General features: G+C 53.3%; 1 protein-coding gene across 1 annotated transcript in view; it reads right to left on the minus strand.

Moving 5' to 3' along the window:
• CACNA1A (calcium voltage-gated channel subunit alpha1 A) overlaps positions 1 to 15,591 on the minus strand; it is a 236,845-nt gene that overhangs the window by 18,908 nt on the left and 202,346 nt on the right. The window contains exons 32-37 of the mRNA XM_059918274.1: positions 9,712 to 9,828; positions 9,302 to 9,367; positions 9,010 to 9,125; positions 7,487 to 7,637; positions 3,766 to 3,893; positions 1,471 to 1,567 (exon numbers count right to left, since the gene is read on the minus strand). Coding sequence (XP_059774257.1) covers positions 1,471 to 1,567; positions 3,766 to 3,893; positions 7,487 to 7,637; positions 9,010 to 9,125; positions 9,302 to 9,367; positions 9,712 to 9,828 — 675 coding nt within the window. The remainder of the gene's footprint in view (positions 1 to 1,470; positions 1,568 to 3,765; positions 3,894 to 7,486; positions 7,638 to 9,009; positions 9,126 to 9,301; positions 9,368 to 9,711; positions 9,829 to 15,591) is intronic.

Here is a 15,591-nt window from a genome sequence, read left to right on the forward strand (position 1 = left end):
CACACTGGGCCACTGTGCACAGCTGTTCAGGTTGTGCACTGCACAAAGGGCTCCCCATCTTAGAAATCATGGATTTGTGTATTTAAATGACAACTTCCCAGCTGACAGTGGAAAAGCGTCTTGCTCTCCCCACATTGGTGGATTCCAATTGTTTTCCCACAGACAAAGTGTTCTGTGCAAAGGATGTTCATTTCAAATTTGCACAAAGGTGCCTTATGGACCCGTGGCAGCCCTGCACAGAGACCAGGAAGGGAAGGGCACTCACTCTCTCCCTCTCTCTTGCACACGCTCACACACACACCCACACTCAGCCAAGGAGAGACCAAGAGAAGGACAAAAGGAAATTAGAGAAGCGACAGGTACATGGTAAGGCTGGTGGGGCCATCTCCTGGTCTCGCCTGGGAAGGAGGAGTTCATGGAGGGAGGAGGAGGAGGAGGAGGAATGAGGTTGTGGGGAGGCGGTTACACAAGGCAGGAAGAAATGGGACGGACAGAGGGGAGGGAGGACTCTCGTAGACGGAGTAGGCCAAGGTGGATGGGTGAATGGAATGATGGGACCATTTTTTTTTTTTTTGGAGGGGCTGACTGTAAAGGTCATCTCTGAACTTCTAGTGGATGAATTAGGGGGAACAGAGCATCTGTCCTTGGGTGCCAAGGGAGATTCCGGGACGGGGTCTAGAGGGGTGGCCCGGCCCAGCCGCCTGGCGGCTACTTCAGCCAGCATGCACCACCCCCCCGGTCGGCCATGGTGCCTGCCCGCCCCAGGCCCCCGCCAAGGCAGCGTGCATGGCCTGCGTCAGGGTGCCACGGTCCAGGGGTCCAGCTGCGGCCCGCCTGCCCACTCTGGAACAATGGAGAGGCATGTTGGGGTGTCTTGGAGGGAGATGGGTGGCTTAGGGACAGGAATACTGGAGAAGCAACTCCAGGGGGGAGGGTGGGGAGGAGGGACTCTGGGTGCTCCCCGGGAAGTCTTGGATCCCCCAAGGCCCTAGGTCAGAGATCAGCTTCAGGTGTGTGTGGGGGACCGTGAGACCTGGGGGCTCAAGATACAAAAGATGGGGTCCAAGCCCCTCCCTGCAAGGCACCTGCCCAGGTCTGGGCATGGGGGCCGCTCTGGGCTCATTGGCGACCCCCACCTCCCAAAGGGTGTTTGTGTCCAATTTGGTTCCTGGGGGACCAGGTGCGAGGGGGGACCTGGGGGCTCCCCTCACCCTCCCTCCGGCGTGTCGGCCATAAGAGAGTCTCAAAACACCAAGACACACTGATCAGAAAGGACGGACACAGTATACTGCTTAGAATCAAGGGATGGTCATGATCCATTTACTCAAGGAGGAAAGGGGAAAAAAAGGAAAAAAGAAAAAGAAAAAAAAGAACAGTAACGCTGGAAAAAGAGACTCGGCTGGTTGTTCCTGGTCAGCACTGAAAAATCCCCAGTGCCCGGACATTGGTGGTCGGCAAGGGTTAGACTACCTTGTAAGCCACTCTGGCCGGACACTTCTTCCCCAGACCCAGGGGCGGAGACATGTGTCTCAGCATCTGATACATGTCCGGGTAAGGCATGCGGCCCCTGGCAGCACCGAAAACAAAAAACGGGGGTGGGAACGGAGAACCAAAGGAAGGGTGGGTGGAGGGAGGGGAAGAAAAGGAAGGAAAAAAAAAAACCAAACCAAAAAAAACACCAAAAAACCAAAACAAAAAAATCACACGAGCCGAAAAAATAGAGAGAGAAAGATGCAGAGAACGATAAAATAGGTATTTCAAATAAATGGAAAAGAGGAGGAAAAAAATGGAAGAGGTAATTAAAAAAAGATTATTTCACTGCTTACAAGCAGGGAGAGGGAGAGAGAAAAGAGAAAAGTCAGATTCACTTTTGACTCTGAGCTATGGTTCTGGTGGAACGTGGACGGAAGTGGGGGCTTCTCACTTGGAAGCAATGCTCTGGTTCAGTGTCATTTAAAAAACTGGGTCAAGTTCTCTGGTTTGGCTGAGGCTGGTCTCTGAGGGGGCCTAGATGGGGAAGAGGGGCCAGGGCAGTGGAAGAAGGGCTGGGGGCTTTGGGAGGCGAAGGGTGGAAGAGGGGAGAGTGGAGGAGATGGTGGGGGGGGTCAATGCAAAGTTACAATCCCCCCGGATGTGTCTGATTTGGGGTGCCGTTGAGACCCCGGGATGGGCAGCTTCAGCTAAGAGCAAGCAGAAATGGCTGAAGGGAACGGAGAGATATATGTTCCATGCTTCATCAAGTCTATGTGACTGCATTCTGTTGGCTAAGTTTTCTAGTTTAGTGCAAAAGAGAGAGATGGCTCTGTTTTTTAGATTATATATATATATATATATATGAAATATATATATTGAAGAACCCCAAGCCACACTCATTCCATGGATGCTAGCAGGTTTTAGTGGAAATCAAACCTTGCAAGCAACCCTATGAGGACATTTCTTGCCTAAGCCGAGAGGGGGAGATATTACGCGCAATAAACTGTACATATCCTTATAATGAATCCGACCGCTGAAAGGAGAAGAGAGGGGATTAGTGGAGGCACGGGGTTAAGCTGCGTTCACACTGGCTCCCCGTGCACACAGTGAGGTCATGATGCCAGGGGCTGGGGACCCCCTGGCTTGGAGTAGGGGAGATGTGGGATGAGTGAAGGTCTCTGAGATGTTCCCAGACACTCACAGACCCTGGGGCAGAGGGTTTCATTTGGAGTGGGTTGGGAGCTCTGGGCTGGGGGAACCTCCCCCAGGGCTCTCTGTGTCTCCCGCCTCCACAATCTACATGGGCTACACTGGGGGCTGGGGGGGGGTGCTCGTGGAATAGAGGACAGGGGGACAGCATCCAACTGCTGTGACCTAAAATCAAAAGAGGAAGAGTTAGGAACCAGCTGAAAGTCAAGCCCCAGCCCCGCAGCTCACCCCAGCCTCTTGGTCTCATGGAGCGTTTGTCCGGGGCTGAAAGAATGGCAAGGATTGACTCCATCCAGCCTTCTTCATGAGGCTCCCCTCTAGTGTCCAGGCTGCTGAGGGCCCCCATTTAATGCTTTCTCAGGCCCCAAGCTCAGCCTGAACTAGAAACCTCAGTTTGTGGTTGGTGGGCTCTAAGCATCCTGCAAGGGCTTGGTGTTGAGCAGGCACTCAATACACTTGAGCAGGGTGGAGACCACCCTTGGAAACCATCACCTGTCAACCAGGAGGGGGCACTCTTGTGCCTGTGGAGATGGGAGAGCTCACTCCCTTCATGACCATGAAGATGCAAGGACCACCAAGGCTCTGTGTCCTCTCCCCTGGTCTTGTGTGACCACCTGCTCCAGGGTCCTGGGATCCCAATGGGAGTTGGGTACCACCACTCTGATCTTGCAGCCAATTCTGTCTGCCAAGGGTACTAAACCAGCCCTTCTCCCCATACTCCCAGGAGAAATGAGGCTGAGAGGCCTCTGGCTTCCTTCCCGGGGCCTGGATAACTTGTCCTCACCATCTGGAAGCCTCACCGTGGTGGGGGCAGGAGAGACTCATAGGAGGTGAACTCATGGTGGATTCCCTCCCTCGTCTCCCAGAAAACCTGGGGTTTGGGCAGCAGTGGTACCCAAATCATTTAATCCAGGATGTGTGAGGGTGCTGATTCTCATCTCTTTTTTCTAGACTGATCTTCCTGAAATCCCTCCTAGCTCCCCAGGGAGCCAACACCCCAAGGTCTGGATCCTGACCTAGACTGTGCTCCAGTGCCAGAGAAAGGTGGGTGATGTGGCTGGAGGATTCGGGGTGACTGCTTACCACGCTGCGGGGTCGTACTCGGCCCAGACACGCACGTACTCATCCAGGTGGTGGGGACCCAGGATGGAGGAATCTCGGGTGAGGTACTCAAAGTTGTCCATGATGACAGCAACGAAAAGGTTCAGCATCTGTGGGGACCCCAGGGGCCAAGATGGGGTGGGGGAGAGCGAGACACATCCAAACACATATACACAGAGGCCCAGAGGGAGACAGGGAGGGAGATAAAAATGGGAAAAGGTAGTCAGAGAAAGAGATGGGGGAGATAGAGGAAAGACACATGCTCACAGGAGGAGCCCAGAGACAGAGAGATGGAGAAATGGAGACGGGGGAGAGAGACAGAGACAGAGATAAAGATGGAGACAGAGAAAGATACAAAGAGATAAAGACCAACAGTGATGGACAGAGACAATCGGAGAGAGAGGTAGAGAGGCTATGTTAAATAGAGGCTAACACCAAGGGGACCACCATGACCCCAAATCCTCCCACACCTGACCCCCAACAAGACCAGAGTGACTACTCCATGGGCCAGAACCCTGTCATGTTTCCATCCCCAGCATAAAGTAAGCACTCAGCAAATATTTCTTTGATGGATGGATGGATGGATGAATTTTCGTGCATTTGTCTACATCTTGTAGCACCTTGTCATGTGCTCGTCTAGCCTTTAGCACATGGGGTGCTTGCATCAGTCTTGCCTCCAGGCCTTAGTAAATGTTGCTCCCTCAGTGGACATCATTTTTCTCCCTTTGGATAATGCCATCTGGGGAAACCCCCACCCTTATACTTAGATGCTGTTGTTGGGTGTGGCTGGCTTCACAGGTGGTGGTCACATGACCTTGTGATTGGTTAGGGAGGGGCACATTACCCAAGGTGGCCAATGAGAGCCTTCCTTGGGATTTTTGCTGGCACTCTGGCAGCCATCTTCCCTTTATAGGGAGAAAGTTTGAGAATAAAGCCAGTGTGAAGGAGAACAGCAAAGAGGACAGGGTCTGCTATTGCCTGGATCCAGCCTCATTTGGACTTTTCAGTTATATAAGTTAGTGAACTACGTATTTCACTTGTCAGTTTTGGTTGAATTTCTGTTACTTGCAACCAATTTGATCAACACATGGTCTAAGCCCTGCCCACAATCCCTGAGGGCCACTCTTTGAAATCTTCCTTCCTTCAGTCTGAGTCTCCCCTATCAAAGCACATATCAGATTGTATTGCTACTGTCTCCTGACTTGTCTGCCCAACACCCCTGCAAACTGAGAGAAATATGTTCTCTCCTTATCTCCCCAGTGCCTAGTATAAGGCCTGGCACATCGTAGGTATTAAGCAAATGTGTAGATGTAAACATAGTAGGTGCTTAATAAATGACCTGTCATTCTAGGTGTCCCTAACTTTAGTGACTCTATTTTTTTTATATACATCGTTACTGGAGTATAATTGCTTCACAGTGCTGTGCTAGTTTCTGTTGTACAACAAAGTGAATCAGCCATATGCATACATATATCCCCATATCCCCTCCCTCTTGAGCTTCTCTCCCACCCTCCCTATCCCACCCTTCTAGGTGGTCACAAAGCACCGAGCTGATCTCCTGTGCTATGCGGCTGCTTCCCACTAGCTATCTATTTTACATTTGGTAGTGTATATATGTCAATGCTACTCTCACTTCGCCCCAGCTTCCCCTCCCCGCCGTGTCCTCAAGCCCATTCTCTATGTCTGCTAGTGACTCTATTTTTAATTCATCATTTCATGATATTGATTGAGCACCTGCTGTGGGCCAGTCACTGTGCTAGGTGTTGGGGATGCAGCAGTGAACTAAACAAAAATTCCTGCCTATGAAGGGCTGATGATCAAGTGTTGTAGATGTCTTCTAGGGTGCCTGCCCTTCCCAGATGGGATGTAATATAAGACTGTGTCTCCATATGCACCCAAAGCTACTAAGACAAGGGTGGTCATTTGACCAGGAGCTAGGATGGCCCATTCAGACTCTCTTCTGGGAATTTGGAACTGGGCAAGGGACCGTCTAGGTCAATGGCTGTTGACATTGGACTTGGAGGGTGTGTTGCTGTGAGACTTAGGCTGCAAGTCTCTCAGTGTGAGACCGACCGCTGGTCTGAAGAGGGTGGATGTGTTGGGCTTTTGCTGACAGACACTGGTCCTTGGGTTGAGTTCTGAAAATAGCATCTTCCACACTCCCTGGGCAGCTTACATCCTGCCCGTAGGAGCCATGGTTAGGGGGCCAGCCTGGGGAGGAGAGAGAAGGAGGAGAGGAGCTTCCTTCTGCTTCCCACGTGGGTCTGTGTTGTGGGTTGAACTGTGTCCCCCAAAAAGATATGTTCAAATCCTGGCCCCCTGTGCCTGTGAATGTGACCTTATTTGAAAAAAGGGTCTTTGTGCACGTCATCAAGTTAAGATGAGATCATACTGGGTTAAGGTCCGCTAAATTCAATATGACTGCTGTCCTCGTAAGAGGGAAATCTGGACACAAACACACACGGAGAAGACCATGTGATGACAGAGGCAGTGGTTGGAGTGATGCTGCCACAAACCAAGGAACACCACCTGTGGCCACCAGAAGCTGGAAGAGGCCGGGAAGGATCCTATCCTAGAGGCTCTGGAGGGAGCATGGCCCTGCCAACACTGTGGTCAGACTTCCAGCCTCCAGAACTGGGAGAGGATACATTTTTGTTGTTTTAAGCCACCAAGTTTGTGGTTCTTTGTGACAGCAGCCACAGGAAACTGTCTTCAGTTGTCCAGGGGCAGTAGACAACTAGGGTGCCAGCACTCCCTCAGGGGTGCCAGGGGCAGCTGGGTTGGTTGGTAACACCTTCTTTTCCTTTTAATACCCCAGCCCTGGCCTTCCTGCAGTTGTTAATCCCTGGTGACTTCAGTGTTCTCTGTTTGCTCTCTCAAGCCTGTGTAGCCAGTCTCTATATTAAATCCCCTCTGCTTGAAATACCTAGATAGTTTCAGTTCTTCCGACTGTGCTCAAACTGCTCCAGGAAGAGTGGAGAACAAAAAAAGATCTGCCGAGATGAGGCCCCAGAGAGAGTGAGAGAAAGAGAGAGCAGGATGGAGGTTCCTGATATATATTTTCATTCCTCCTGGTTTCAATCTTGCAGTGCTTTATATTCTCTGGTCCTAGGAGAGTCCTCCTCTTGGCAAACATATCTTTTACTAGTAAAAACCCATTCAATATTTTGCAAAGCCCCACAGCTCCCAGAGAATGTTCACGTGGCTGGCTTTTTCCTGCCTCCTGATCATACAGAGGAAGGCACCCACCTTTCAGAGGGCAGATGGGAGTCTCCCACAGCTCAACTAGATGGGTCCTGGGGCCAGCTCTGAGCTCCATTAGTTTTTCCCTCAGCACACCCAGTGGGTCTCAAATGGGGGAGATTCTGCTCCCTCCCCCAGGGGACACTTGATAATGGCTGGAGACATTTTTGGTTGTCACAACTGGGAGGGTGGTGGGGCATGTGCTACTGGCATCTAGTGGATCAAGGCCAGGGATGCTGTCAAACATCCTAGCACGCACAGAATAACCTCCATCAGAGAATGACGCAGCTCCCGATGTCAACAGTGCCGAGGGTGAGGAACCCTGGTTAACCTAATCCTGGGCTGGCCCAGAGAAGGCTTGGAGGGAGAAAGTGTGCAACACAGCCACGTTCTATAGTATCCACACCCCTGAGAGGGAGCCAGGTCTAGGGAACCCACCCACACATGTCCACAGACTCACCAGAAATGAGCAGAGGAAGATGAAGGAAACGAAGTAAAAATAGGCAAATTCATTGCCGCACTCATGAGTCAGGATGCCAGAGTTCTTATCACAGGGTTTACCGCTGAGGCAGGAAAGCATGATGTTGTGCCAAGCCTCCCCAGTGGCACTCCTGAGGACAGAGAAGGGGCATCAGGGACCTGGGTACCCAGCTCTGGACACCAGCACCCCCCCCCCCCCGACCCCCACCAGGGAGGCAGAGCATTGAGGTTAAACACTAAAGCTCTGGAGCTGGACAGGTGTTAGTTCAAGTTCCAGGTAAATCACTTTTTTCCTCTTGGAGATCAGAGAGGGGGATTCTCATCCTTGGCTGTGCATTAAAGCCCAAGGAGAATGTTTTTTGAAAATGCTGATGCCAATGTCCCACTCCCACAGACTTGGATTGAACTGGTCTGGGATGTGGCCCGGAGACATAGGTATGTTTCAAAAGCTTCCCTCTCTCTAGGTGATTGTCATTTCTTATTTCTTTCTCCTTAGGTTACTCTGCTCCAGGCACACTGGTCTCCTTGCTGTCCTCCCACATGAGAGCTATGCTCCTGCCTCAGGGCCTTTGCACTTGCTGTACCCTCTACCTGGACTGCCCTTCCCCAGATATCCACATGGCTCCCTCTCTCAACTATTTCTCTCAAATATCACCCTCCTCAAGGAAGGCGTGACCTATCAGACTTCCTTTTTTTTCTTTCCAGTTGTTACTTGAGAAAAAAATTTAGTGTGACAAAAATATACATAAATTTTATAATTTGAAGCATTTAAGTGTATAATTCAATGGCAATAAGCACATTTACAGTGCCATGTAACCATCACCACTATCTACCTCCAAAACCTTTTTATCATCCCAAACTGAAAAATTGTACCCCATTAAACAATAACTCCCTCTATTCCCCTCTCCCAGCCCCTGACAATATTGATTCTAGTTTTTTCCCCCAAGAATTTGCCCATTTTGGGTACCTCATGTAAGTGGAATCACACATTATTTGTTCTTTTGTGCCTCCATGTCCCTCTTAATCTTGAATTTTATCTCCTTCTAGTATCCGCTATAATTTGATGATTGATTGTCCGCCTCCCCCATGGGAATATAAGCACCCAGAGGGCAGAGAATGTTGTCTCTGCTTTGTTCCCAGTATTTACAGCAGTGCCTGGCACACAATAGGTGCTCAATAAAACTCTGATGAATGAATGAAGGAACCCTAAGTGCAGCCAGGATTAAGGATCAAGCCTCAGAGTCTATTCAGAGTCTATAAGCCTTTTTCCTCATCTGTCAGGTGTGGTTGCCAAGAATCCCTCGACAGGACGCTCAGGAGGATTCAGTGAGATAATGCCTGAAAATGCCTTCACGTTTACGTCCCAGGGCCTTCAGCTCCTGCCCTGCCAGGGTCCCTTGGCCCCCCCCCACCCACTCCAAACCTCAGTGGAACAGAAGGTTGAGGACACGCCCCCCCCCCCCCCCACCAGAAGAGAAGGATGAAAGTGTGCCCCCCTCTCACCGGAAGAGCAGCATGAGGGCCTGGAAGAAGGTCCGGAAGTTATTGTGCTCAGTGATTTGGAATTCATCCTCATCACTATCCTCGTCCTCTACGTCGATGCCAATGTTGCCAAACACCTGGGGAATTAGATGGTGATGACTAGGGGTGGCCACGCCCCCTAGTGGCTCCAGGCAATCTCCACTCAACCTTCAGGGGCTGCCTCTCTGAACTGGGCTCCCTTAACCCACCCCCACCTAAGGGCGGTGGCCCTCCTTGGGAGCGCTCTGGGAACATTAGGGGGGCTGGCACTCACCTGCATCCCAATGATGGCGTAGATGAAGAAAAGCATGGCAATCAGCAGACAGACATAGGGCAGGGCCTGGTGGGAAGGAAGGCAATTAAGAATAGTGCTGGGGGCCCCTTATCCACACTGTTTCCTTCATTTGTCCCACTGCTCCACTCCCATGGGGTGGCCGCATGCTGTGCCAGAGTGGTGCCAGGGTTGGTGGGCCTCTTTGGTGGCTCTGGGAGATTCCCCTTGGAGCTCTCAAGACACACCAGGGCAGGAAGTTAGACAAGAGCCCTGCATATAACACATTCTCAGCAAGGTGTATCATAGAGGCATTTCCCCCTGATTTCTAGATTCAGCCAGAGCAGGTCGGGGTCGGGGGGATCCTGATTGTTCTTCTCAGCCCTGGGCTGGAGGCAGGGGCAGGGGCTCACCTTGAAGGACTGCACAAAGGTCCAGAGAAGAATTCGGATGGTGTAACCCTGACGGAGGAGTTTGATGAGCCGGGCCGCTCGGAAGAGGCGCAGGAAGCTCAGGTTGATGAAGTTATTCTGGGGAGACGGAGAAAGAGGGGTGACCATCCACCCACCCCCAGGGGCTCAGAGCTGTCACCACTCACAGAGGCCCCTACATGAAGCCAACCAACAGGAAAAAGCAAGCCAGACCCCAAATAAGGAGGGAGAGGAGAGAAAGCACTATTAATGCAATGGTGCGGAGGAAAAAACTCGAAAAAACGAAGTGGGGTGTGGGGAGGAGAAAGGGTGAGAGGGAGGAAAAGGCATCAACTCAAAGGCATAAACCCTCCCTGCCAGCCCCACCCTCAATGGGGAAAGGAAAGAAAAAGGAAGGAAGAGAAAGGAATGTGGGTGGGTCGGGTCGTGGAAGAAATAACAAAAGAACAAGGAAAAGAAAATATATCCGAATCATCCAATCAGGAAAAAAATCGAGATGGTTTTTGTTTCTCCCAACAACCAAATGCACTGAGACAATAGGACACAAGCGGGTCAAGTTGCCGAATCCGTCACACGTGTACGATGCACAAACACCAGGGCGGGGTGGGGCCAGCCAGTACGCTCAGGCCTGGCGGACGTGTGCGGGTTCTGAGGGCATGTTACGCTCCGGGCCAGAAATGCATCTGTCATGGGACTCACCGGGCACCCTGCCCTGCCCTGCTGAGCTGCCCACCCTCTCCTGCCCGCCCTGACCTCACCCCCACGGCCAAGAGGAGCAGTGGCTGAAGCCAATTGGAGAAGCGGAAGAGCATCTTTTCTTACCCCCTTGGCGAGCGGGAATGGGGAGGACGGGAGGGAGCTGGGGCTGTTCGGCTGCAGGGCGAGTCCTCGCTGCCCGCTGAGTCGGAGAAGATGCATTTGGGGCCCTTTCCCCCCTCTCAGGGATGGCTTCTCAGCTTCTGGGATTGGGTGGAGTGGCACGGGACCAGGCCTGCAGGAAGCAGGAAGTACGCAGCGCCCGTGGGTGGGTGAGCTCGCCGTCAGCCCAGGCCCACCGAGGGGCCGGTGCTGGGGGCCGGGAGGTGGGGCCGTCCCTGCCCCCAGGACCTCCCTGGGTGGACCCTGCCTCTGCTCAAAGGCCCCCTGTCTAGTCACTGCCTCTACCTCCTCCCTCCCGAGCCAGAAGAACCCCAGGTCGGGGTAGGGGTGGGGAGACAGCTGTGGAGATGGTGGGTCTTACGTGACTGTCCAGGGGCTTGTCTGCTGGGGCCTCTGGTGGGGTACTGGAGGCCAGAAGTCACGAATGGACCAAATCTGGCCAACGAAACTATTTTGTTGGGCCTGAGCAGTTTTCCTTTAGAAATTAAAAATAGCTGCTAGTGTTTAAAAGTCAGATTTTGCCCCCAAATCTGGCTTTCAGGCAACCCTGAGGCTGCTTCCACGGGTAGCAGTTACTTGAGGCTCAGATGTGACTGCCCGCCGTGAAGCAGGCCATGTTTCCTCCAGTTCGCCAAGGTTCCCACGTACTAGAAATGGAACTGGTTTCCTGGCTTACGGCATCTGCTTGGTCCCCAGAGGCATTTGAGTTTGAGACCCCTGCTTCAGGTAGGCATGGAAACCACCACTGATCAGCGGGCTGGAGGCAAAGGGGCCTTAAGGGCACTTGGAGGAGCGCTAGATACAGGCCACGTAGCAACGTTTAAACTGGCCTAGCTCTCACCCTGCAGATGGCACAGGGGGGATCATACAGGCTCCCCCAGCAGTCATAGCACCCCTTTCGGTCTCAAAAGTTTGGACAGTGAATTATATGGGCATCCTATCGGGTGGTTCCTGAGGGCTTCCCAGCCACTGGATCTAGCTAGCTCTGCTGGCCTCGGAGCTGAGAGGCAGGGAGAGGGGTTTCAAGGAATTTCTGAGGTTGGCAAGAGGCCTCTGGGTTTTCTGGAAAAGTCTAGGATGCTCTCTGGGACACATCAGTTGACCCTGAGGCCTCTAGGATGGGGGAGGGGTGTGGGGATCCTACCCTGACCACACTTGGGGCCTAACCACTGTGAGAATCTCTCAAGTGCCTCGAATAAACCCCCAACCTCAGCTTGGCTGACGGTCACCCTCCGTGCCCTGTTGACCTGACGCCCGGCCCTGCCTGGCCACCCAGCTCCATCTGGGGACACGGCCGATGGCCCAGGTGTCCCCAGTCCCCTCCCGTCCATCCCCAGAGTACAAGCCATCCCTTCACGGGGCGGGGCATAACATGTGGACCCATGCAAAGTCAGGCGGGCCCTGGAAGCAGCCTCTGGGGGTCTCGGGGCAGAGCGGGGCCGTAGGGACCGCCACCACGCAGGAGAAAGAAGGGGGGTTTGCAGGGAGACGCGTGCAGAGAGCATGCTGTGCTTCTTGGGGCCAGGGACACAGGAGACACACGGGGGAAGTAGGGGTGGAAATGAAAGAGGTCCAGGTGACAGGGCAGGGGAAGGTTCTAGTCTGCCCTCATCCACCCCTCCATCTCCTCCTGGGTCTGCATAGAGTCCTTCAAGTGCTCCCAGAACTTCTGACTTTCTTCTTCCTAGCTTCCATCCTTTTGTCCGCAGCCAGGAAGGAACAGCTGTCCTCTCCTCCAACCCTGCCCAGTGCTTCCTGGTTCTAGGCTGAAGGGGAGTGATGTGGGCCCTGGAAGGCTTGCTGTGTTCAGGGGTGCGAGCACTCAGAAGGACATGGGGACCACCCTCCTGAGGGTTCCAGAGAAGTCCTGCAGACCCCACCTCCAGCCCAGATCTTGCCTCTGCACTCCAGACCCACTAACCCACCGCCTACCTGACTTCTTCTGGGGTGCCCTTCAGGGCACTTCAAGCCCACTGTGCCCACACTTGTGCTATTCCCCTAACCTGGTCCTCTCCTGGCATTCCCTAACTTCCATCTCCAAGTTCAAGCCAGACTCAAGTCCTCCAGGCACCTCTCTCCCCCGAGCCCAGACCCAACCCATCTCCAGGTCCTGCAGAGATTCCTGCTCAGACGGCCAGTCCTCCCACGGCTCCTGCTTCCCCTGCTGTCATTTCTCCTTGGGATTCCTGGTGCTCACTTCCAGCCCAGCCCACTGCCTACCCACTCCCTGCTCTGCAGCTGCAGGGTCTGGTCTAACCGCACTTCCGATCACGCCTCCCCTGCTCCAAATCCTCCCAGGCTCCCACAACAAGGCCCCAAGGTCCTGTCCCCTTCTGCCCTCTTCACTTTCTCTGGGTCAGCCTTCCTCTGCTCTTTGTTCCAGCCACACCCTCTCACTCGCAGACCCTGACCCCTGCGTGCTCCGACCTGCCACAGGACTTTTGCACATGCTATCCTGGGCCTCAAATGCCCTTTTCTCCCCCTCTCCACGTTGTTAACGCTGCTCATCCTTCAGCTTGCAGCACAGTTACAATTTCAAGTGGGTTTCAGGGGTTATTTGACCAATGCCTGCCTCCTCCCACCTGACTGTAGGTGACACAGGGGGTGGGGGCAGTGATGGTGTCCCCTTCTGCCCAACCCTCCATCTGTGGCACCAAATTGGGGCTCATTAAATGTTTGGTGGATGAGTGCCTGTGTATGGCTAGCAGGGGAGGGATCCCGGTGCAAAGATGCCATTGCGGGTCCTTCAAAGGGGCTCAGAGGATGGTGGGGGAGGGGCAGAGGCAGGTGGGATTTAACAGAGTAAGGAGTGTGCAAGTGTGCAGAGAGCCAAATAAGTGAGGCGAGGGAGAGATGGACACGGTGCATCCAGGGTTGGGGTGTGGGTTTGCAGGGTGGATGGATATAACAGAAGGGAGGGATAGTGTGTGCATGTGTGTGTGTGTGTCAGGGGGTGGGGGAGGATCAAGAGAGGGAGATTGCAAGAGCAAAAAAAGAGAAAGGGAGAGAGAGAGAGACAGAGACAGAGAGAAAGAGGGAACGAGAGTCAGAGACTGAACAGGAAAGAGGAGAGAGCACATGTGTTTAGTGACCGTGTCCGGGTCGGGGTAGGGGAACAAGAGTACACGCAGATCAGGGCTCCAGCAGAGGGCGTCAGCTGGCCGGTCCATCTGGAAGCAGCCAGACCTGAGTCCTGGCCGTTCAGCCAGAACCGGTTCTGGCCATTCTGAGTCCCCCTCATTTGAGCGTCTTTGCCTGCACATTGCAAGGCCCTCAGAATTCCTCCATCAGACTTGGAGATTTACATCGCTGCTGGTCAAGCCCGAAGAGCTCGTGGGCTTGGAATGGGGTGAGGACTGTTGGAGCTTTCCTGGGGCCCTGGGATCCATGGCGTTAACCAGGGACAGGAGTGGTGTGAGAGAGTGCCTGACGGCTCTGAGTACAGGGCTGTGTGTAAGGAATGGGGTGGGAGACTCAGGCAGCCAACCCGTCCTGTTGGAGGTGTTGCATGGGGCAAACCCATCCTTTTCTCTGCAGAAGACACAAGCCAACCCAAACAGAAAACCCTAATTCAGAACCCAATACCAACCAGAGGAAGAGAGGCTGCAGGAACAAGGCGGGGTGGGGGGGGGCGGGTCGGGAGGGTTTGGAGAGATGGACAGACATACGGGGGTGGGGATAGGGGGGGTGCATCAGGCAATCCAAGTTTAGAAAGCCCAGGGCGTGACGTGCAATGCGGATGCGAGAAGATGCGTTCACAGTTAATGTAAGGCATTTAGACTTCAGAAAGAAGTAAGACCAACCGGATTCTAGATGCAGATGTTGAAGATGGAGGGGAAGCAGGCGGGCGGGGGCAGTTGGGGAGGCGTGTTCAGCGTTTTTTTAGGTTGATTTGTAACCAGTGCCAAAAAAACCAATGGGTTTCGGTTCCCGGGCGGGGAGTGGGGGTGGTGGTGGTGGGTTGGGAGATAGTCATTGGTGTATGAACACACAGACCACGTCATGGATGAACAAATGAATTTCATAGTGCATTTTGATTGGATGAGTTTTTCAGACGGCGTTGTGCCAATATACAGTTTAAGGAGCAGGCATGAAAAGAGACAAGACAAGAAACACAGTCATTATGCATGGTACGCAGGGCAAACCCACGTCACCCCAGCCACTCGTGGGTGGCAGCTGAGGCCCGGTGGGCCTCACACCCTCTCCCCCTCCCCCCAAACCCTGGGGGCCTTGCCCTCCCAATGGTCTGGCTCCCCTTGCCTGAGCCTGGCTGAGCTCTGTCTGGCCTCAGACTTAGTGGGCTTACCTGGGAGGCACAAAGGGGCGGCTGAGGGCTCCTTGCCTAGCAGGGCAAACCTTCCCCACCTCCAGGTCGGGCGTTTATCCTCCTAAAGGGGTCCAAATGCCCACCCTCTAGCTTTCCCGCCAAATGGTTATAATTCAGGGCTGAGGGGCTGCCTAACAAACCGCAATCCAAGTACGTTCACAGGAATAACAGCAATAGCAATACTAATAACCACCATTCGTGAACTAATTCCTGGCAGGTTCTGTGCCAAGCGCTTTACGTCAATCGCTCTGATTTGTTCAAAGTTGCCGTCTCTTGCCCTAGAATGTCAGCCCTCTGGGGGCAGGCATTCTTGTCTGTTTTGCTCTGTTCTCGGCACCTCTAACTATGCCTGGTATACAGCAGGTGCTTAATGCATGCTTCTATGAATGCATGAATGAATGTGAGGCTTGCAAGGGTCTGATGAGGTTGGTTATGAAGGTTAGTCCCAAATACAGGACGAGAAGCGGTAGTACAAGTTACCCAGGGTCTAACAGCTCATAGGGGAGGGCTGTTTGGCTACCGCAATAGTCCTGATATCCCTGAATTGGATTCCGTGCCCCATTCTCCTGCCCCATCCTCCTGCCCTCCCATATCTTGCAGCCAGGAGAACAAGCCGTTGGGGTCCAGTCCTACAGATCTCTTACTGGCAACTAGAG

The sequence above is a fragment of the Balaenoptera ricei genome, chromosome 3, assembly GCF_028023285.1.
Source record: "Balaenoptera ricei isolate mBalRic1 chromosome 3, mBalRic1.hap2, whole genome shotgun sequence".
Lineage (NCBI taxonomy): Eukaryota > Metazoa > Chordata > Mammalia > Artiodactyla > Balaenopteridae > Balaenoptera > Balaenoptera ricei.